This window comes from Vombatus ursinus, unplaced genomic scaffold (genome assembly GCF_900497805.2).
Source record: "Vombatus ursinus unplaced genomic scaffold, bare-nosed wombat genome assembly UNPS02014801.1, whole genome shotgun sequence".
Lineage (NCBI taxonomy): Eukaryota > Metazoa > Chordata > Mammalia > Diprotodontia > Vombatidae > Vombatus > Vombatus ursinus.
The window spans coordinates 17,883,914-17,908,047 of record NW_020954579.1 but is presented as its reverse complement, the minus strand read 5'-3'; the positions used below and the strand labels follow the sequence as shown (position 1 = coordinate 17,908,047).

The 24,134-nt window shown below is 41.1% G+C and overlaps 1 protein-coding gene across 1 annotated transcript in view; it reads right to left on the bottom strand.

Moving 5' to 3' along the window:
* SDK2 (sidekick cell adhesion molecule 2) overlaps nt 1-24,134 on the bottom strand; it is a 449,888-nt gene that overhangs the window by 159,697 nt on the left and 266,057 nt on the right. Inside the window, exon 4 of the mRNA XM_027873081.1 lies at nt 6,371-6,518. Coding sequence (XP_027728882.1) covers nt 6,371-6,518 — 148 coding nt within the window. The remainder of the gene's footprint in view (nt 1-6,370; nt 6,519-24,134) is intronic.

Here is a 24,134-nt window from a genome sequence, read left to right as displayed (position 1 = left end):
CTTCCAGGGGTCTTGTCTACTCAGCTATGAATATTAATCTGCTGTAATTGTTAAGATAAAACCATTGGAATGGTTTTCTCACATATTTAGCATGGAAGAAGAAGGCGGGAAGAGGGGGAAAGAATGTCTGTGTGCATGCCGGGATCATGGGGCAGGATAGTGTTGTGAATTAGAAAAACCTGAGAGGGGTTTGGTAAATGAGAGTGAGATGATGGGAATGAGAATGTAGGGAATGAAGAGATGATGGAATCATGGTGTTTCATCTTTACAGAGGATAAACTCCCCATTGCAGAGTAGCATTGTAAGATGGCTTTCAGAAGCTCTGTCTCAGCTTTGTAAAGTTAGACAGTGGTATAGGAGAACAGAATTAACACCCACGCTAACTGTGCACTAGCAGGTTTGGGCGATGTGGAAAAGAACAATTCTGTAGTCAGAAGACCTAGGTTTGAGTCCTGAGTCTCTGAGCCGCTGTGACCTTGGGCGAGGCAATTCACCCCATGGGCTTCAATTTTCTCGTGGGTAAAATGGTAATAGCAATCACAGGACCGCAGATTTAGAGCTTAGGCTCGTCTGATCAACCTTCCATCATTTTATAGTTGAAGAAACTGAAGGTCAGAGAGGTGAAAGGACTTGCTAAAAGCCATATAGGCAGAACTGGAAATTGAACCAGTATCCTTCGACTTAGAATCCAGCATTTCCTTTCACTGCCTGCCTCACAAGGCGCTGGGGAGAATCAGATGAAATAATGTTTATGAAATATACTGTAAGCATACCACGCTATGAGGACGTAAGTTGTCATTACCATGGATAGCATGGATAGAATGACTAGATTCAGTTCCATCCATTTGTAAGTACATCATAACTGAGCCTTTCTCCTTAGCTGCAGGCCTGTATTGCAAACTGCCTATTGGGCATTTCAAAATGAATGCCTTGTGGGCATCTCAGACTCAAGATGTCCAAGATAGAATCCATTGCCTTTGCTCCAAATCTCATCCCTCTCCAGTGCTTCCTTATTGCTATTGAGGGTGCTACCATTTTTCCAGTCACCCAGATTCACAGGCTAGGTCTCTTCTCTGATTCCTCACTCTCACCCCCCTCACATATCCAATCAATCACCAAATCATATCCTTTCTATTTCCATAGCATCACCTCATCACCACTCACACAACTACTGCATTAATTCATTCCCCCATGACTTCTTGCCTGGATTATTACAACAGCCTCTTATTTGGTTGACTTAATATACATCTCTCCCCATTCTGGTCCACCTCCCATTTGTTGTTGTTGAGTCATTTCAGTTTTGTCCAACTCTTTGTGACCCTATTTGGAGTTTTCTTGGTGAAGATACTGGAGTAGCTTGCCATTTCCTTCTCCAGCTCATTTTACAGACAGGGAAACTGAGGCAAACAGGGTTAAGTGACTTGCCCAGGGTCACACAGCTAATAAATGTCTGAGGCCGGATTTGAACTCAGGAAGAAGAATCTTCCTGACTCCACATTTGGTGCTCTATCCACTGCACCACCTAGCTGCCCCCATAATGGCAACAAAAGAGATTTTCCAAAAGTGCAGATCTGACCATATCATTTCTTATTTTTTTAAAAAATATTTTCTTTTTTTCTAATTACATGCAAAAACAATTTTTACCATTTTTTTAAAAAAAATGTTGAGTTCCAAATCTCTTCCTCCTTCCCGCCTCATTGAGAAGGCAAGCAATTTGATATTAGTTATACATGTGCAGTCATGCAAAACATATTTCCATATTAGTCATATTGTGAAAGAAAACCCATCATTCCTTATTTAATAAATTCCACTTTATGTTTTAATTCTCCAGAGGCAGTTGTTTTCCACGTCTCATTCCCTTATAGTAACACTGGTAAAATGTGAGTATTAAAAAGGTGAGCCTTTGTGTTTCACGGGGTGTGTGGACTCAGTAAAGGAACATTGCAATTTCCCAATTGTAACCGAGCCTGCTCTGTTCCTATTCAACTGTAGGCCCACTTAATTGTCCATTTCTACTGTTTGTTCCAGATATACATACTGTTGGAAAGCTTTTTAGGGTGTCTATCCAAATGCATTTTGAAATCTGGGCAGTATGATATGCTTCATCTACTTGGTCTATTGCTGTGTAGATGGCCAAGCCAGAATCCTTTGAGTGATTACAGATATCTTCCAGGAGGCCCTTCAATGTTCCAAGCCTTGATGTAGTCGGCACAATATCAGCCACCGACAGGAGGACCTGGAGGATTTTTATCATCCGCAGGGAATCCCTATGTAACTTGGACTCGGTGATGTATCTCCTTCATCACAGTGGCAAATGGGTTTGGTGAACTTTCATCTCCCTGTTTAATGCCTCATGTAATGACTATGCTTAGAGGGTCATTGAACAAGGTTATCTCTGTTATATCTTCCAAGGAATCTTGAATGAGCTTGATGTATGGATGGGAGACACCTTGTAAACAATACTGCAAAGCATCGTTGTGTTCTTCAGAATCAAGTGCTTTTTTGTCATCAACAAACAATAAGCAAGAGGGGAGCTTATATGCCTTAAACCTTTCACTTAATTGTGAAATAGCAAAGATGTGGTTCATTTCTGAGTATCACTTCCAAAAGCTTACCTGTTACCTACTAATACCCTCACTGAGGAAGGCTTTGATTTGTATATTGATGATTCATAAAGATTTTATATAGATGGAGGAGTAGGCATATGGGGCTGAAGTTATTGATTTTTCTTTAGTTGACTTTTTGGTATTAATAAGATCTGAGATTTTTTTTCTCCATGCCTTTGGTATCTTCCTCTTCCTCAGAAACTTTGTATATTAGTGATCTTGCAATTGTTTTGTTTTCAGGATGGATCGTGTCTATCTAGAATTGGTCCTAACTGGCTGCTTTTCCTATCTTTCTCTTTTGGGTCATTTCTACCTTCTTTAAAAGCACCTTAAGGGCTCTGATATTTGGATCCAAATGTGGTGGTACCACTGTCTTTGATGGAGAAGTAGTTTGTTATAAAGATTTTTGCAAATCTTTTTGATTTTTCTTCTGTTTGCTGTCCTCCTTCCATGTTCATCCCTAAATGCCCCTGGGATGACTTTGTTTAGCTGGATCTCTCACAAAGGTTTCTTTAAGCTAGTTTTATCTCCCATTGCTTCTCTTTGCTTTCTGAGATACTGCTGCTTATAATCTTCCAACATCCTTCTTTGTAAGATTTTTACAAATAAGTTTATATTCTAACATGATAGGGTATAAGTTGAATATGATGACCTCTAAGGTATCTTCTCACTTAGAGATGCCATAACGCCTCCCAGGCTGAGAGGGAAGGTTTCAGGGAGGTTCCTATATTGGTGGATGAAGTCATTCTTTTGCTCACAGTCTTTTTCAGAGGTGTTGGGTGTTGTTTCCAATGTTCAGTTACCCAAGGGTCAAATTGCCAAACCAAACCCAGGGAGTGCACAGAGGGTCCTTGTTTGAACTGAAAGGGCCTGTGTATTTATTTAGCCTACCAACCAAAGCCAGCCCTGGTTCCTCCCTGCCACACCTACCCTCACAGCCAAAACACACATGCGTCAACACATACATAAGTGTAAGCCACAAATGCACACATCCAAGCTCACCTCCCCTTCCCTCCCACATGCACCCCTTTGCTGCGGGGTTCCCTTCTCTTCACCTGGCAGGGTCTCTTCATTTTTCCCCAGGGGAGCTGTCCAGGACCTCTCAGATTCAGCAGGCTTGACTGCAAATCCATAGCAACAACTCCAGTCCATGGAGATATTACTTTCATAATATTTCTTGCATCCATCTGTCCCCTTTTCTCCATTTAACACAGCCACCACCTTAGTTCAGGCTCCCATCACCTCTCACCTGGACTAGTGCAAGAATATCCTAATTAGTCCCCCTGCCTCCAGTCTCTCTCCACGTCAATCCATTTTCCACCCAGCAGCTAAATTGATATTCCTAAAGCACAGACAGGTCTGACCATGGTACTCACCCATTCAGTATCTTTTTGCCTCTAGGATAACATATACACTTTTCTCTTTGGCTTTTAAAGCCCTTTACAATCTGGATCCAGCTATTTTCCAGGTTATTGTACCCTACTCTCCTTCATGCACGCCGTGTTCAAGGCAAACTGGGTAACTTGTTCTCTGTATACATTATGCAGTCTCCTATTTCCATGACTTTGTCAGACTGCCCCCCCACTTCCCCAGCCCTATGCCTGGAAAGAATCCTCCTCTTCACCTCTACCTCATAGAATCCTTAACTTCTTTCATAGCTCAGTCCAAGTGCCATTCCTACAGGAAGCCTACCATACCCCTGGACTTGCTTTTCCAGCATGGGCTGCACTTGGGCCCTCTTCTCTTCTCCCCCTATGCCATTTTATTTGGTATTGGATTCCATGGATTTAATTTTCATCTCTATGGTGATGATTCTCAAATTTTGGCTCTAAAAGCTCTGCTGACTTCCAGTCTCACATCTGCAAAAGCCTTTCGGATATCTTGAACTGGATGTCCAGTAGACATCAAAATGTCTAAAACCGAACTCATTATGTTTCCTCCCAAATCTACCTCCTTTCCAAATTTCCCTATTACTGTTGAGAGCACCACCATCCTCCCAGTCCTTCAGGCTCACAATCTAGGTGCCATCTTTGACTCCTCATTATGTCTTACTTCTACCCCTCTATAGCTAATCTGTTGCCAAGGCCTGTTGATTTCACCTTTCCAACATCTCTTGAATACAACTCCTTCTCTCCTTTGAAACTGCCACCACTTTGGTACAGGGTGCATATATGCTGTCTCTCCCATTAGACTGTAAGCTCCTTGAGGGCAAGGACTGTCTTTTGCCTTTTTTGGGGTTATCTCTAGTGGTTAGCACAGTCTTGGGACACAACAGGTGCTTAATAAGTGCATATTGACCAACTGAAGGACCTCCTCAAGGAAATTATTTTGTACTTTATTTCTTATGTATGTGTTGTTTCTCCTTGAGAGAACTTAAACTTCTTGAGGTCTGCTCTCCTACCCTCCTGGGGGACTTAGCCCTTTTTGCTCTAGTACTCAGAGCTTCTCCAGACTCACTCCCATTCCATACAAGCCATTTCCTTCCCATTCAAGGCGATGTACCTTCTGTACCACTGAACCTTATCACTGCACCTTCCTTGCTGGGGGACTAAAATGCCTCAGTTATGGAACCTGGGGATCCATCAGATCCCAGAGGCAGCTAGTGGCATGTGGATAAAATGCTGGGCCTGGAGTCAGGAAGATCTGAGTTCAGATCTGACCTCAGATAATTACTAGCTATGTGACCTTGGGCAAGTAAACTAAAAAAAACTAAACCTACTTCTGTCTCAGTTTCCTCAACTGTAAAGTGGGGATCATAACTGCACCAATGCTGCAGGTTTGTTGTGAGAATCAAATGAGATAATATTTGCAAAAAGTGTTTAGCACAGTGTCTGACACATAGTAGGTGCTATATAGATGCTTACTTTCTTCCCTGATTGGTGATTGTTGTCACATGGACTTCTGGGTAGCCTCAGCCATGAGCCATGCTTCATATTCTAGATCAGTTTCCATTTTTTTTTTGCCATCTTTTGCATCCATGCAAGTACTACTTAAGCCCACCCTTTCCAGCTTCAGATCCCCAGTCAAATCAATACTGCCATAGCTACTAGAAAAGACCTGCCCCTCTCCTCTGACTTGTCACACCAACCCAGTGACTTCCCAAACCACAACACCACCACTCCTATATATGTCTTTTCTCCATCAATTAGAATACAAGCTCCTTGAGGGCAGAGACTGGTTTTTGTTTTGTTTTGTTTTGTTTTTTGCTTTTGTATTTGTATTCCCAGGGCTTTTCATAGTGGATGGCCCTAGCCAATTTGATATCTGTGATTCATAAATGCTGCTGAATGAAAGAATGAATGAAAGACTGATTTGGGGATATCTCTGTGTCTCTGACTCTATGTGACTCTATCTCTGTCTCCCTTTCTGCCTTTCTCATTCATTCTCTCTCTCTCTCTCTCTCTCTCTCTCTCTCTCTCTCTCCTGCCTCCTTCTCTCTTTCTGTCTTTGTCTCTCTCTCTTCTCCTCTCCCCTCATCCCTTGAAATTCCCCACATTGGGTAAAATGCAGTCTCTCCTTTGTAGCCCTCATTCCAAGGCAGCTCATTTCTCTCAATAACTTCTCTCTTTGACTTCTCCAAGACCGTTTCACCAATAACCCAAGATATGTTCCCTCTCCTCCTAAAGTCAACAATGACTGAAAAAAAATTTCCCTGAGGGGGCTGCTCTATTGTTTCTTCCAGATGTCTGGTCTATGCCTGATGACAACTTGGTGTGAATGCCTCTACCCAACTTGACCTGCCCCATGAGGACAACTGTACTCACATTCTGCTGCTGGGTGGAATCTTCCGGCCATCCCGGAACCAGGTGACCTGAGGTTGGGGGAAGCTGGAAATTCGAGGGGCTTTGATGACAGCTGCCTCTCCGTGGGAGACACTCTGGTGCTTCTCACCCTCTTCAAAACTTCCCATATCTGCAGGAGGAAAGAGGAGGAGGGGAAAGTCTGTGAGAAGGGATTGGGGATGGTGGTGGAATAGGCCAGCCCCAAGGAGAATCTGGGTCCTCTGATAGAGATGGGGAGAGAAGAAAGGATAATGGACAGATAACATGATGTGGAATGAAGGATGATAGACAAATAGAAAATAGAATAATGAGAAGCGGAAGGCAATTAGGAAGTTGGGTAGTACCATTCCTTGTAGTCCTGGCTTATCCTTTCCCAATACTTTTGTATCCATCACTCAATGCTAACTGGAATCAGGTACTGCTGCCCAGACAGTAGGAAAGGGGGGAGGACAGGGGGAGATAGGGTCAGGTTTAGTGAGGCTTAGCATTAGTGCTAGAGATACATGTTCAGGTATTACTGGAAGGGATTCCGTACCCCTGGCTTGCCTCTAAGGAGAGAGAAATTCTCCTCTTTGCTACCACGACTCGCTATCTTTCAGAAAGTAGATAGGAAAATGCTCTCTTTCCTAGACCACAATAATATTAACTGACATTTACACAGTGCTTAAAGGTTTACAAAGCACTGTCCATATATGATCTCTTATGATTCTTAACAACAACCTTAGGAGATAGATGCTATCATAACACTAGTTTTACAGATGAGAAAACTGAGACTGGGATAGATCAGTGACACTCAGCTAGGAAGTATCTGAGGCAGGATTTGAACTAAATTCCTCTTTCAACCATATTATCAACTGTTTAGGGATGGGAGTAGGGGAAGAGGCATGAACAAAGCACCCTTACTGATTTGGCATATCTTGGGGGAAAAACACTTATTCTTGAAGCAATGAGATGAATGCCAAGAAGGAAATGGAAGAGCAAATGAGGAAGGTGTGAAACTGCTCAGGTTGGCTGCCCCACTGTGGACATTCTGTGGGGAGACATCTGGGGGATCTGTCTCTGCTCCTCTTCCAGAAGGCAGAAGACAAACAGAGCCTTGCAGCTATGCAGGCCCCAGATGAACCTGGGAGGACTTTTTTTTTTTTAATGGGGAGGAATTGGGAAATGAAGTCCCTTCAATCCCTAGAAAAAGTAGGGAGATGGGAGAAGAAGGTAGTTAGGTGGCACAGTGGATAGTGGGCCTGGAGTCAGCAAGACCTGAGTTAAAATCCTGCCTTAGACACTTATTGTGTGACCCTGGGCAAGTCACTTAACCCTCATTTGCCTCAGTTCCTCATCTGTAAAATGGAGACATACTGGAGAAAGAAATGGAAAACCACTCTAGTATTTTTGCCAAGAAAAGTCCATAGGGTCATGAAGAGTTAGACGTAACCAAACAATAACAATAAATGAGAGGAGTCTTGGAAGGGGAGGTGGGTTAGCACCTAAGAGACACTTCAGTGCAGAAATTAAGGTACTTGGGCAAAATCCCAGCACACTTATGCCTCTTTCTCTGCTCCCTCATTCCTCCTGACTTGCAGCCAGTCACTTCCAGGATAAGACTTTCTTTATAATACATCAAACTGGGATGAGTGTTTCTTAAAGAGCAGAAAAAAAAGATGTGCCTCCAGCACTTACTTCATCTTTCCTCCCCTGCTCTCTGCGACCCAGGAAGGACATCCTATTCCCATCCTCTTTCAGAAGGATGTCAAATCTTGGCTTGATCTTGCCAGCTTCCCTATGTTTCTACAAATGTTCCCACTCTTTTCCATGGCAGGGAAAACTCACCAGGAAGACCTGATCTTGGATCCTCGGTGTTATAAATGAGAACCACCAGGGATTCACTCATTCACAGTAATGCCCAAATGACTGATAAGCACTTATTGTGCCTTAGACTCTAGGGATGCCTAGAGGGCCTGGGATTTAATCAATGGGAACTTAGCTCCACCAAGAAGATCAGATTGAAGCAACCTATAATGATTTAGTATAGGATTTTTAAAAAATATTATGGCCCCCTTGAGCAGCCTGGTAAAGCTTCTGGACCCCTTCTCAGAAGAATGTTTTTAAAATCCATAAAATAAAACATATTTTATTTCACAGGAAACCAATTATATTGAAAAAGTTATCAAAACATTAAAAGGGCAATTTCATGGACATAAAGTAATAACCTCTGATTCTGGTAAGTCAGTCCTATGGAGTTGTCTGGGGCATGCAAAGGTTAAGTGATTTGCTGAGGGTCACACCACTACCAATTCTGTCAGAGGCAGGATTTCAACCCCGGTCTTACTGACTCCAAGTGTAGCACATTTATCTATATACTAGGTTGCCTCTAGGCGGTTATGGCTTATTGCATTTTAAAGAGAGAAAATTCCTTACATGAAAAATCTCTAAAAGTGAACTGACCCTCCTTGACCATGCTTCCTGGCTTCCTGTAAGCTGAGGCTTCCTCAGATAAAATCTCACCTTCTACAAGGAGGCTTTCCTGTTCCCCCTTAATGGGACAGCTAGGTGATACAGTATATAGAGTGTTGGACCTGGAGTCAGAAAGACCTGAGTTCAAATCTGACCTCAGACACTTATTAGCTATGTGACTCTGGACAAGTCACTTAACCTCTGCCAGCCTCAGTTTCTTTTTCTGTAAAATGAGGATAACAATAGTACATAACTCCCAGGGTTATTATGAAATAAATAAAATGTGAAATAAAATAACATTTGTAAAGCACTTTGCAGATCTAAAAGTGCTATATAAATGTTTTTGTTGCTGTTCAGTTGTGTCTGACTTCATGACCCTGTGGACCATACTGTCTGTGGAGTTTTCTTGGCAAAGATACTGGAGTGGTTTGCCATTTCCTTCTCTAGTGGATTAAGGCAAACAGAGGTTAAATGACTTGCCCAGGGTCCCACAGCTAGTAAGTGTCTGAAGCCAGATTTGAACCCAGTTCTTCCTGACTCCAGGATCAGAGCTCTATCCACTGAGCCACTTATAAATATTAGCTATCGTTATCATTATTATTATTAATGCTAGTGCCTTTCCTCCATGATTACCTTTAATTTATCCTGAATCTATCTTATTCGTTTATTGTTATTTGCATGTTTTCTCCCCATTACACTCTGAGTTCCTTAAGGGCAGCGAACAGGGCAGTTAGGTGGCACCATAGTGCATACAGTGCTGGGCTTGGAATCAGGACTCATGTTCTGGCCTCAATCACTTACTAGCTGTGTGACCCTGGGCAAGTTCCTCAACCCTGTTTGCCTCAGTTTCCTCATCTGGAAAATAAGCTGGAGAAGAAAATGGCAAACCACTCCATTATCTTCACTAAGAAGACCCCAAATGGGTGGATCAATGGAATAGATTAGGTACACAAGATATAGTAGTAAGTGATCAGAGTAATGTAGTGCTTGATAAACCCAAAGATCCTAACCTCTGGGATAAGAACTCACTATTTGACAAAAAGTGCTGGGAAAACTGGAAAACAATAGCGTACAAACTAGGTATAGACCAACATCTTATACCACATATCAAGATAAGGTCAAAATGGGTACATGATTTAGACATAAAGGGTGATAACATAAGCAAATTATGAGAGTAAGGAATAATCTACCTGTTAGATCTATGGAGGAGGGAAGAATTTATGACTAAACAAGAAATAGAGGGCATTGTGAAATGTTTTGCCTTTTTTTTTTTGCAAGGCAATTGGGGTTAAGTGACTTGCCCAGGGTCACAGAGCTAGTAAGTGTCAAGTGTCTGATCTGAGACTGGATTTGAACTCAGGTCCTCCTGACTCCAGGGCCAGTGCTCTATTCACTGCACCACCTAGCTGCCCTATGCATTGTGAAATATAAAACAGATAATGTTGATTATATTAAATGAAAAAGTTTATAAACAAAACTAATGCAATCAAGATTAGAAGGAAAACAGAAAGCTGGGAAACAATCTTTACAGAAAGTATCTCTGATAAAGGCCTCATTTCTCAAATATATAGAGAATGGAGTCAAATTTAGAAAATATAAAACATTCCCCAATTGATAAGTGGTCAAAGGATATGAACAGTTTCCAGATGAAGAAATCAAAGTTATCTATAGTCATATAAAGAAATTCTGTAATTCACCATTGATTAGGGAAATGCAAATTAAAACAACTCTGGGGTATCATCTCATACCTATCATACTAATATAACAGAAAAGGAAAATGACAAATGTTGGAGAGGATGTGGGAAAATTGGGACTCTAATGCACTGTTGGAGGAGTTGTGAACTGATCCAACCATTCTGGAGAGCAATTTGGAATTATGCCCAAAGGCCAACCAAACGGCGCATACTATTTGATCCAGCAATACCACTTACTAGGCCTGCATCTCAAAGAGATCATAAAAAAGGGGAAAAGGACATATATATGCACAAAAATATTTATAGCAGCTCTTTTTCTGTGGTGGCAAAAAATTGCAAATTGAGAGTACACTCATCAATTGGGGAATGGCTGAACAATTTGTGGTATATGAATGTAATAGAATACTACTATTCTATAAGAAATGATGAACAGGCAGATCTCAGCAAAACTTGGAAAGACTTATATGAACTGATGCAAAGTGAAATAAGAAGAACCAGGAGAATATTATATACAGTAACAGCAACATTATGTGATGATCAACTATGAATGACTTAACTCTTTTCAGCAATACAATGATCCAAGATAATTACAGAGGATTCATGATGGAAAATGCTATCCACATACAGAGAAAGAACTGATGGACTCTGAATGCAGATCAAAGCATTTTCACTTTCTTTATTTTTTGTGCTTTTTTCACTTGGGTCTGTTTCTTCTTTCACAACTATGACTAATATGGAAATATGCTCTACATGATTGCATATATATCAAATTGCTTACCATTTTAGGAAGAAGGGAGGGGAGCTAGGGAGAAAAATTTAGAACTCAAAATTTTGTAAAAAATGCATGTTAAAAATTGTCTTTAAATATAATTGGAAAAAATGAAATACTAAAAAAAAAGAAAAGAAAGAAAACCCCAAATGGGGTCACAAAAAGTTGGAAATGACTGAACAAAAGGGACTGTTTTTGCCTTTCTTTGTATCACCAGAGTTTAACATGGTGCCTGGCACATACTATGTGCTTAGTAAATACTTGTTGACTATTTAGACACTAGCAAACCCCCAAACCTTTTGTCACTTATAAGTATTATATAAGTATAAGCTATCATCATTGTTGATAACTGTAAGCGAAGGCCAGCATTTGAAGCTCTTATTTTTTGGCACAGGAGAAGGGGGTAGGAAATGGGAAGATGAGGATCGCATCCCAGAGGGCTAGCTCTGCTCAGCAGGGATTGATGGCTGTGTCCAGCTCCCAGGCTAGAAGGGTTGACATCTGTATTGAAGACATAGTGTGCTAGGATGTCTGAGTGGTGTGGAGGGTGCCTTGGGACTCATTTAAAGGATAAGGGTGGCTTTGGCAGGATCCAGAGTGATTCTGAGCTGATGAGAGTGTGACAGTACGACCTTGACTAGTGGGTGAGGAAGATGACTTCTGGGTCAGCTCCCAGGCATCTCATCTCAGTCATCTCTCCTCATTTCCATGTGCTGCAAATTTATAATAACTTAAAAAAAAAAGGAAAGAGAAGTTGAGTGGGAAAAGGAAAGAGGGGATTGAGGGGCGAGATGTTTTATTGACTTCCCTTTAATTGCTGTAATTAAAAACATGTAAAAGAATCTTTTTTAAATGACTTTGCCATTATCATTAGTTGCTAGCACAGCTGACTTATTAATTTCTCATTAGGACTCTGATTTACATTCTCTTTTTGGGAAGGGGGAATTCATGCTGAGTAGGAGGCAGAGATGGTACCCGTCTTGCCCATTCCCTCTTTGGAAAAGTCCTAAAGAGGACTAGTCTGGGAGTATGGGTCATTTGGAGATTATAGGGCCACCCAGGGAATTTAGGATTGTAGATTTAGGATTGGAACAGATATCAGAAGTAATTTTACAGATAAAGAAACTGAGGCCTGGAGAGTAGAAGTGATATATAGAGCTGGAAGGAACCTTGGAAGTTATTTGGTCTAATACTCTCATACGGCAAACCAAGTTCAAGGCAGGACTGGACATGGGATGAAACTCAGGCCCAGGGAGGCTGTGAGTTGTTCAAGGTCATACAGGTGGTAAGTGTCAGAAGCACTCTACCCTGGTGTAGCAGAGGCAGAAAGAAGGAGGTCAGACTGGGGAAGAGAGTATCTTCTCCATTCTCATAGTTATGAGCCTGATGTGCTTGAGTTTAAAAAAGTACAGCTGTTGCAGGAACCTGGAGGTCTGAGACTGGGAGAGTGGAGTGGGAAAGAAGCCATTTTGCCTAGAAGAGGCAAAGCCTCTTCATGAGCTAGAAAAGGAGAGCCATATGTTTAAAGATCAGTGGAGCTTTCTTCCATAAAGCCTCTCCCAGAGAGGTTAACAAACATTTATCACAAGTCTATTATGTGCAAAGAACTGTGATAAATACATATTTGGAGAGAGTGCTAAGTATGTTGCCTACACTGAAGTCAAGACATCACTCTCCTGATGTCATTGGTCTTCTTTGAGAAACGAAGGATGAACAGCAACAACAGAAATGTGAACGTTTATTCTCTACCAGGTTCCTGTTTTACCAAAAGCTGGTGCAAAATAGATAGATTATATTAGCCTAAGATGGCAGCAGCTGTCAGTAGGAAGGGTCAAGCCTGCGCTTTATGTGTCCAAAAGGATCTGTACTGCTTATCAGGTGGCTCGGCGGAAGTAGTAGACAGAGCAAGGGGCCTGGGGTCAGGAAGAATTTAAATCAAGCCTTAGACAATTACTAGCTGTGTGACCCCAGGTAAGTCACTTAACCTATGTCTGAATTTCCTCAGCTGTGAAATGGGGAAAATACTAGCACCTACCTCAAAGGGTTGTTGTGTGGATCTAAGGAGATAATGACTGTAAAGAGCTTAGCAGCACCTGGAACTTAGTAGACACTTAATATATACTTATTCCCTTTCCCTTACTTAGAGAGAATAAGTATCAGCAAACCTTTGGAACATATGTGTATAGACTTAAAAAAAATCTCTGGAGGGAGATAGGGAAAATATGAACACCCTAATGGAGACATTTCTACTAGGCATGCAGAAGCATAAGTGTTCAATAATCAGAAACTTTCTACAGTTGCCAAGGTGTGATGAAAGTAGTATTTCTCTGTGCATGGCTTGCATGCGAGGATCTATTCTGACTACAATGGAAAATTTAACAGTGAGCTATTCAAGCTTTGGCAGAGATCAAGACTAGAGCAATACCTTACCATTTTCAAGGAGACTTATAACCCCATTGTTCTTTTTTTTTTTTCCAAATGGAAGGCTACTGAACATGCCTGAGCAGAAGGCATAAAGGAATCAGTATGTACCATTTGGAGGGCACTCACACAATGCTATGAGGATGACCTTACAAGCTTTTTACCATATCTGATGATATTTAGGTGAGAGTCACATTTACATTTTCATTTATGCTTTGGAAGCCCAGAGAATGGAGAAAACTCACAATAAGCACATCTTTCGACTGAGACCAGCTGAAGCTTTCTAATTTCTATGTCCTAGCTATGACTTTAGCTCATAAAAGTTCATAGAGAAACAAGTAGTAATATGAGGTTTGAGTTCTGTTCTAGGATCCCCTTTAAGGGGTTAGTGTCCTGTGACAAAATCTTAATGTCCAAGGAATACATCAGATAGCAGAAAAGGCAACTGATATCAGATGTAGTCTACAAAAGAGCCCTTGGGAATGGATGGGGTCTTGCAAAGAATATACAACCATTTGTTGTCCAATTATTATTATTGTTAATTATTCTTATAAAATGGATGGAGCAATGGAAAGTCAGCCATGTGGGCCCTGAGAAGGACCCACCAAACAATTACAGATGGAATAAATATTGATCCATTTGAAGAGGAAGAAAAGAAACAAGCATTTATTAAGCACCTACTATATGCCAGGCATTGGTCTAAGTGTTTTACAGATATTATCTCATTTGATCCTAACAACGCCCCTTTTTATTCCTATTTCATAGTTGTGGAAAGTGAGGAATTCAGAGGTTGCTCAGGGCCCCACAACTAGCAAGTATCTGAGGCTAGATTTGAACTCAGATCATCCTGACTCCAGACCCAATGCTCTATCCATAGTACCATTTAACTGCCTCTAGGTAGATAAGGATCCTAACAGTGATTTGGATGAAAGAGATATTGCATTTTGGTATCCTCCTGAGGGTTAGGGCATAATGGGAGTTGAAAAAAGTGTGCTTACCCAAAGTAATACCCAAAATACTTACCCAAAATACTAGAGGGAGTACAGACAATGACTGGAGTAGATGCAAGCAAAGGAGTTCAAAAGGCAGAATTACCTTTGCCTAAGGGATTTTGCTAGCTGGCTAGGTACAACTGGAGGTCTGATGTACAAAAAAGCTGAAATAGTCCCTGAGGCTATAGGTTTTAAAGAACTGAGAATCCTACCCAGCAGGGAAGTGGCCTCATATTAGCTGCACTTAAATAAAGCACCAGCAGAAAGCAGTGGAGAGATAGCAGTGAGCAATTCAGTGTCAAGAGACAACAAATGGTAGGGCAGGAAAGTGAACAGCCCAGCAGAAAACAGTAGCAGCTCACAAGGCATTCTATAACATCAGCACCTCTGTAGGGGAGTGGAGATTGCCAGTGTTGAAGGCAGAGAGGGGTTCCTGCTGGGATGAAGACCTAGGAATAGGAATGGCTTTGACTATATGTGTTCCCTAAGCATGTACTCTCTCACACAGGTTTCTCTGCTCATGATCCTTTCCCCACAGGTGTTGTGGGAATCTATAAGACAGTAGACCCCAATATTTATGGGATAATTCTGTCTTAATATATACTTATTCCTTTCCCCTTTCTAAGAGAGAATAAGTATCAGCAAACCTTTGGAACATGTATGTATAGACTTAAAAAAAAATCTCTGGAGGAGATAGGGAAAATATGAACACCCTAATGGAGACATTTCTACTAGGCATGTGTTCAATAATCAGAAACTTACTATTTAACTAGACTGATCATTGTGCTTATCTGGCCCTCAAGTTTCCCCATCTTCAAAACAAAAGGTTGGATTACACGACCTTTGAGTTTTCTTCCGGCTTTAGATACATGATTCTATTATATTATGATCCTACAAATGATCTTGTTAGAATGTTAGTGCCTTGAATGTGGGACTGTTACATTCTTTGTAAATGTATCCCCATTCCAGTTGTTCATTCTTTATTTTTGAAGAGGACCAATGACAGTATGAGATGATATCTTGACTCATGCTTGAATTGGATTTAAGTGAGGCAGGGTGGCACAAAGTTGTCAGTCTCACTCTCTCTTCCAGATTCACTGAAGTCCAGTGGCAGCACAAAAATCAAGACAAGTGGCACTAACCCAGGATACAGTGGATGACCTTGGCTTCTTCAATGTCCAACCAAACTCTAAGTGCTCCATGGCAGCTGTTTCAGCTACCTTCATGGTCGCTGGAACAAATTGTTCTCATCTTCCCATTCTGCCAGGGGAAGTCTACACATGCTTGGGATAGATATCCCTTTAATTCATCAATGGGTTTGAGGCCTGTCAGTTACCATTGTGTAGCACAGTGGCTAGCATACAGTAGGTACTTACTAAATGCTTCTTGATTGATTGACTGTGCTCCTATAATCCCAAATGTCTTTTGCCCTAAACTAACATATTCCTAGCTGGTCTGCTAAAAAGAACATTGGTGAGGGCTCATAAATTGAATTTTGAATAGATGTAGACTCAGAGCATGCCTAGAACTTGGGGTAGCTTTAACAGGGTCTATGTTTGAAGGGTGAGGTATTCCAGGCTACACAGGGAAAAATTATATATATTCTCTATTATGTTGGGCCCCTTAAAATGCAAATTAATTTTCCAAGGATAGGGGATATCCCTAGCAGGAAAATTAAAATATTATACAAAAAAAGACCCAGAAAAAAAAGGTCACAAACATTTTTCACCATCTGATCTTGCCCCCAAGAGGGAAGGAAAATGGCAGGAAAGGAAAGATGGAGGCAGCGTGGAATATCAGATGAAAACTTAAGAGACCTGATTCTAGTTCTAGCTCTATCCAGATTTGTAACTTTTAGCAAACAAATTACTTTTTCTGGCTCTGTAAAATGAGAGGGTTGAACTAGGTTCCTTCCTGTTCAGTATAAAAAGTTGTTCACAGTTGGTTAGGGGGCAAGCATCCATTTGTAAGTGTAAATGAATTGTTTAGAAACACCTCAGCAGAGATGAAGGTAGACTACAGGAACAGAATGAAGTATACATTGTCAGACTTGGTCAATGTACTGATTTGCTCCTGTAACAAGACTTGTATAACATATAATCTAGTAATCTAATGGACTGGGGCACCTCCAATGGAGCTGAGCTTGTGGAAAGTAAAAATCCTTCATTGGTCTTTGTGACCGTGGGATTCTATTGAAGATGATTTGCAGGTTTCCCCCAGGACTGAGCACCCAAGCCCAGAACTGAAGCCCCTTTGTAGGAAAGGTACACCCCCTGGCTATGGGTCACATTTTTCATAACTATACTTTGTTGTTTTGAGGGAGGATTTGGAGGTAAAAAGGGGGTGGGGAAGAAAGGGTGTGATAGAGGAATAATGGTAATGTTTAAATCAAGCATCAATAACCCATTTAAAAATTGATCTCTTGGCTCCAAAGGTATCCTTAGCTCCTATAGATGTCCTTGGCCCCATCCCACGTTATTTATCACCTTTCTTCCTCCATTCACCCTGCCTCACCTCTCATATACGGGCTTCCATTTTGATCTTGCATCTCTCAACAATGGATCTTCTAGGCTTCATGTTTCATCCTTTAATTAACAAGCATTTATCATACACCTGCTACGTGCCAGGCATTGTACTAAATGAAATAACACCTTCTCACAAGGAGCTTACAATCTAACGGGGGAGACAACTTGTGAGGATATGCAGTATAAATACATATAAATGCAAAGTAGTTAAATGCAAGGTACTTTGGGCAGGAAAGCACTAGCATTTGAGGGGACTAGGAAAGGCTTCAAGAAGCAGGTACTTGAGCTGCACCTTAAAGGAAGAGAGAATCTATAGGGCAGAGGGAAGGAGGGAGAGCATTCCAGGCCTGAGGGACAGCTAGTGAATGCAACGGTAGAGATAGGAAATGGAGGGCTGTGTGTGAGGAACAGAAAGAAGGCCAGTTTGGCTGAATCCTGGAGGATGAGATGGGGAGTCATGTCAAGTGAGACTGGAAAGCTATGTTGGAGCGAGGTTGGAAGGGCTTTTAAAGCTAAAGAGAGGAGTTTATTTTTGGTTCTAGAGGCAACAGGAAGGAATAGAGTTTACTGAGGAGGGAGTGACATGGTTAGATCTGAAATTATGGTAAATAAATAAAGAGCTTCAAATGCCCCAAATCACTAAAAATTAGCCTTAAGTAATACCATTGGAAAGTAAGGAGAGGCTGGGATGGATTATCTTCCAACCATAGCTGGGTTGGCTGAGGCTCTAGGCTAATTGAGTGTATCAAATGAGAGCACATAGTGAACTGAGAGATAAGGGAAGAGTGGAGAATGGGACCAGGCCTCCTTGCTGCCTCTCAGCCCTGGGAACAGATTTCCATCCCCTTCTCGGACCTATCATCTCACTTACCATCATCCCCAGAAGAAGCAGGCCACTCAGAAATATTCATTAGCTTGTTAGAGCTTTCTCAGCTCCTGGAATGAGCTTCCTGGGGACTCCCTAATTCCCCAGGCTTTTCAACTAAAGAGGCTGCAAAGAGCTCTTTCCACTTTAAGATTTCACTGAGAGGATAGCTGCAAGCTCTTTCATTAAAGAGAATGACAACTTCTGGAGAAAGAGAACTTCTAAAGTGTAAAACAGCCCAAGGATTGAGGGCCCAAGCGTCAACAACTGAGGAGCTGCTGGTGGTGGACGAGGAGAGGTTAATGCTGTGGCTTTCCAGGGTTATATCCTGTCTGCCCTTGGGGAGAAGCCTGGGGTCACCTCACCTTTGGCTTTTTCCCCCCCTTCCAAGGCCTCCCTGATCAGGGGCCTTGTAAACTATATTCCTCCTCAACAGCTGGCTAGTTTAACATGATGGTGGATGAACTTTCTACTCAGCTTGGTGACAAATATGGTGATAACGGAACACAGAAACTTCCTGGAGGCTGGGCTGCCAGGCATGGGCATCTGGTCACTTGGGTTTGAGAAATGGGAAAGAAGAGAGAGGGAAATCCTTAACACCTCTCTGTGGGGGAAAAGTAGGAAGGTTGGATGGACATTCTAGGCATCTAGGTGGCACAGTGGAGATGGTGTTAGAGTTGGAGTCAGAGAGACCTGAGTTTAAATCTTGCCTTGGGTACTTGCTAGCTATGTGACCCTGGGCGAGTCACTTAACCTCTCTCAGCCTCAGTTTTCTCATCGGTAAAATGGGGATAATAATAAGACCTACCTACCAGGGTTGTTGTGAGGGTTAAGGTTAAGATAATATAGATAAAGGGATTTGCAAGCCTCAAAGTGCTATATATATATATATATATATTTATATATATAATACATGCCCATACATATATATATATAATAAGTTAACTACTATTAGGATGACAAAGGGGAAGGGGAAAGAAAGAACCATGGGTCTACTATGGCCACAGTGCCAGACACTGTGCTAAATGCTTTACAATTATTATCCCATCTAATCCTCACAGCAACCCTGTGAAGTACGTGCTATATATAATCCTATTGTTTTGGTCTGTGCCAGATTCTCTAATAGGCAGCCCTGGCTGGAATGGGCCAAATGCTCACATCATTGTTTGTTTTTCTTTTCAAGGGGAATATTTACCTCCCCATGATTTGTAAGTGTTGCAGAACACTCATACTTTTCCCTTCTGGATCACACCTCAAAGCTAAAGTCAGGTAGGACTCACTGAATTCAGTCCAGAATTTTGGGCTATCCCCTCAAACTCCCGCTGTCTCCTGGGTTCAGGCCTCCCTGATTTAAGCTGACAGTGGTTTAGATCTAGTATGTCATTTATGAAGAAGGAGAGGCCCAGAGATGCTTTACCTTGGATTGTTAAAAAACAAAAGATTTTAAAAGAGGGTGAGGGGAGAGGTCAGGTACTAGGAAAGTAACATTATATTATAATAATTACATATTATTATACATTACACATGCATTATTATAATTATATCATATTATACACTATACTCTTGTCCCAGGTCCCTGCTTTTCACTTCTTCTATCTCTCTCAACCCCAAACTGAGAACTTCTTGAGGGCAGAGACCATGTGTGTTTCAATTTCTGTATGCAGCACTTCACTGACGTTAGATCCAAACGTGCCCTTTAGCAAAAGTTGTATGATGGTGATTAAAAGGCAATGGTTCTGTTCAAAGCACAGCATGACCTTGGTCCTATGACTGGCTGGAATATCAGGAGTAGCGAACCTGAGTCTTCTCTAAAAATGGAGAACGGCATTAGCCGGAGGGATAACACGTACCTTTTGCAGTTTTCCCAGGAAGGTGGGAATAGATGGTAGATAGGTAGGAAGTAGCAGAGATTTGAGATGAGTCCCTGGACACCTGTCCAGCGGCCTGACACCCTGATGTCGATGACATCCTGCTGGTCAAGCAAGATGAACTAAAGACCCTAACCCAAAGAGGCAATTTTGTTCTCACAGGCATAACTGAATCACTGAGACTGCATGGGATGAAGTTCATGACAGAATCTCCAGAGTTTAGACCCCTTTCCCTCACCTCTCAGACGTTGCCATAGATGCTTGATGGGATGGAAAAGTGTTCACCTGGTGGGGTTTGCAGGTGCAAGGTACACTGTCCCTTTGAGTTTCTTTTCACACAGAGGAAAAGAGAAGAAAAAAGGATTTTTGTATAGAAAAAAGATTTCTATTTATATTAACTGTCAGTGGATGTAATATATTGCTGCTGTTATAGATGAACATTTTGATAACTAAAAGGAGTTTTGAGATATATTGCTTAAATACAGAATGTCTTAGAAGACAGCACAATTTTAAGCTAACCTTAAAACTGTACTATAACCATGTGTATGAAGAAACAACTTTCCAGATAGGATTTAAGCAATTTTGGACTGAAAATGAACTGTGGTATAAATATAAAAACTCAAATCACCTTCTGATTCATGTGGAATGATACCTTATTTGTGTGGCAAGAGTTTATTGTTTTAAAGAGGCAGAGGGAGAACTTTTATTTATAAAAGATTGTATAAATCTGAGTGTCAAGAATCATTGTTTCAAGGACACTAAAGAAGATGTCAAACCATGTTGAAGATTTAGAGCTTAATGGGGTTATGGTACCTCAGCTGTTTTGTCCTAAGGAGGACAAAACTTAAGAAAAATAAAAAGGGAAATAATATAAACATTTGAAGACTAAGGTATGATTATGAAAAGACTACTGACTTCATTTGGAAATTTGGGGAATTGTTACCTTTTAAGTGAAAGATAAGTCACCGAGAGTCAAGAGGCTCTCACTTAAGTCATTGAAGATATAGGAAACAGAGGGACAAAGAGCCTGATGTAGGAATCTGAGAAGAATTCAAGATACAACAAGGAGTGGGAGGCTGAAAAACTGCTCTGTTAGAGCTGTGGCAGCTAGATCTAGTCAGATGATAGAAAATGCTACAATTAAGTGATTCCAGATTGGTGGTAGAGAATTAATTGATTGCATTAGTTTCAGTAAAAAACCTTGGTCTTTCAATACCATCTGCTGTTCTTTGGCTTAGAGGGAAATGTTACTCACATTAAGAAGTAACAATTTCTAAATTATCTAAGGTGACTCATTGGATGGAGTTCTAGACCTGGAATCTAGAAGACTGAGGTTCAAATCCAGTCTCAGACACTTAATAGCTATGTATGACCCTGGATGAGTTCATTTAACTTCTACCCGCCTCAGTTTCCTCATCTGTAAAATGGAGATAATATGGTACCTACCTCCCACGGTTGTTATGAGTATGACATATTTGTAAAGTGCTTTGCAATACTTAAAGGGCTATATAAATGCTAGCTACATATTATTAACCAACTTTTAAAGAATGATTTTAAATTTTAAAAAGCCTATAAATGCTATGATTAAGTAAATAAGAGATGAGGACTCGTCCCATTGGATAGCAGTGCTGACCAAGTGACAAGCAGTAAGCAGAGAAACAGCTTCATGTAGTGCAGATGTTCCTGAATGGACCAATGACAGAAAAGCCTGTAGTCTAAAGTTGTAAGTATTAGTAAACATATGGGTTTCCCTCTCTCATTTGTTCCACTGCCAGGTTCCTGTAAGTGTGTTCCCACTCCTTCCCATAGACATTGAGTGAACTGGTGGGAGACTGTGACCTAGGTTTATATGTGCATTGTGTTACATTTAATGATTCATACATCTGTTTTAGTATAAAAGAATCTATAATGTTATTTTTTTACCTAATGGTTAAATAAATGGTTATGTTTATGATTTGAAGGTGTCATTATTGTGAGTGGCTGGCTGTGTAAATATCAGGCACTCTGTGTTACATTATAAGTGACTGGTTGTGTGGACAGGAAGCAAATCAATAGTGGCTTGAAAACTGGATTAGTGAGGAGGGGGAGTGTATTTTCCCTCCATAGGGTTATCCCTAGACCAGAGGGCCCCAAATTTATTAGGCCTACTGCCCCCTTTAAAAAAAAATTACTCAGTGCCCTCCTGGAAATCTACTTTCTTTAACCCTTTAACAGTTTTATTTTTAAAGTTTGCATCATTTAAAAAATATAAAATATTTTTTAAAAAAATGATACATCTTGTATTACAAATAAGTCGTTACACGCACATTTTCCTGCCGATGCATGCTGGACTTCCCAACAATGCGTGATATGCTTGCCTGCCAACACTTGCTTGTTAAGACCTGTTGGCAGATTTGATCACTGATCAGTTATAACTTGCATTTTGTGGGTTTACTTGGAAAATAATGTAATCACTGCAGCTTTAACTCTGTTACACAACAGAAGAAACAAGTACAAACGGTTTTTCAGAATTTTCTTCTCTTCTTTCCTTATGCTTTCACTGCCCTCTTATTTTTATTCAATGCCCCCCAATTGTACCTGAGGCTACTACCACTCCCCTGGATTGTTTCAGTGTCCCCCAATGGGCAGTATCATCCACTTTGGGACCCTGTGTCTAGACCTTGAGAGAGTTTGAGTATAACCCTATGGTTGTGGTATGCCCCCTTGTGTGAAGGCAGGTTGGAAGGAGCAAATCAGTGTAGGAAATAGTAAATTCAGATTGTGATAATTTGTTACATTAGTAGGTGACTAGTTCACGTCATGACATCAACACTGATGACTATTCCATGGTCATTACACAAGCATCATCCAAAGATTCTGGGATTTCTGATCCTGAAGGGACTTCCTTCAGGAGAAGCCATGTAGTGATACAGAGGAAAAGAAAGATGTGTAACCAGGTTTAGTTCTATGCTTCTCTTACCAGCCCTAGCATGGTAATCTTGCTGCTGAAGGCGAGGAACAGAAGAAGCCGTCAGACTGGGAGTAGAAGTTAGGTGCCGATGAGATAGCAGTAAGAGCTAAGAGCAGCTACTCATGGACAAACTGGAGTAGGAAGAGGAGTTGACAGCAAATTGTGCCAAAGCAGCACCTGCATTGTGAGACATGGTCCGTTCCCCCTTTTTTCTCCCCATTTTTCCCTGGAGTGCTGCCTGGGGAAACTATCACTTCCTTTTACCTGTCCAATCATCTTTCTTCCTCATTTTTCCCTCTGGTTTTTGGGGAGAAAGGATAGAGGGTGGGGAAAAAAGGAAGAATTTCAACCTCTGCAATTCATATTGTAGCCTGGTGTTCTTTGTTTCAATATGTATCTTTTTTTTAAAAAAAATATGCTATTTGATAACAATATTAAAGTATGATTTTTGTCTGAATCTATAAGTACTCAGTTCAAGATTAAGAGAGGAACAGTACATCAAAAATAAAAATAGATTTTACCCAGTTCAGACCAGGGTGAGGGTGAGTCAAATAGAGAGTTTAGGTGTTCTGAGCATAACTATGCCCAGTAGACTGCTTTTGAACCTGGAGAGAAACTTTACAAGGAAATGAGCCTATAAGCAGAAAGGTTTATAGGTTAACAAAGTTGTGTTCAAGTGGCCCTTTTTGCAATGCTGCTGTCACCTCTCATTAGCTGGCATTAGATGATTCTCTACATCCACACTGCCCCCACTCCACATGTAGACTCGACCCCCTATTGCAATTATGATATGGCTTTGGATGGGCAAACAATACAAAAAAAGTAAGATGGTAAGTAAAAGGATGCCAGAACAGCACTGTATATTAAGGAGATGTGAAGAAATCCCAGAACTATGAAAGAGAGCATTTGGGTGAAGTTCATCAGGGTAGAAATATAAAGAATACTATCATTGAGCTACATCACTGGCTATGTAGATAGAAAGACAAAATTGCAGAAGAATTCAGGAAATAAAACACTTATTGTCATGAAGGCATAAAATTGAAGTGTTGGAGGCTTCAGTTATCAGTATATTCAGTATACCAGTGGACCCAGATGCTTCCAGAGGAGAAAGTGAGGCTGTGACTTTGTACGGTCCTCCCTCACTTAAAGCCAATTCACTTGCAAGTCATTGCATCACCTTCCTGACACCCCTGGTCCTCTTTAAGAACAGA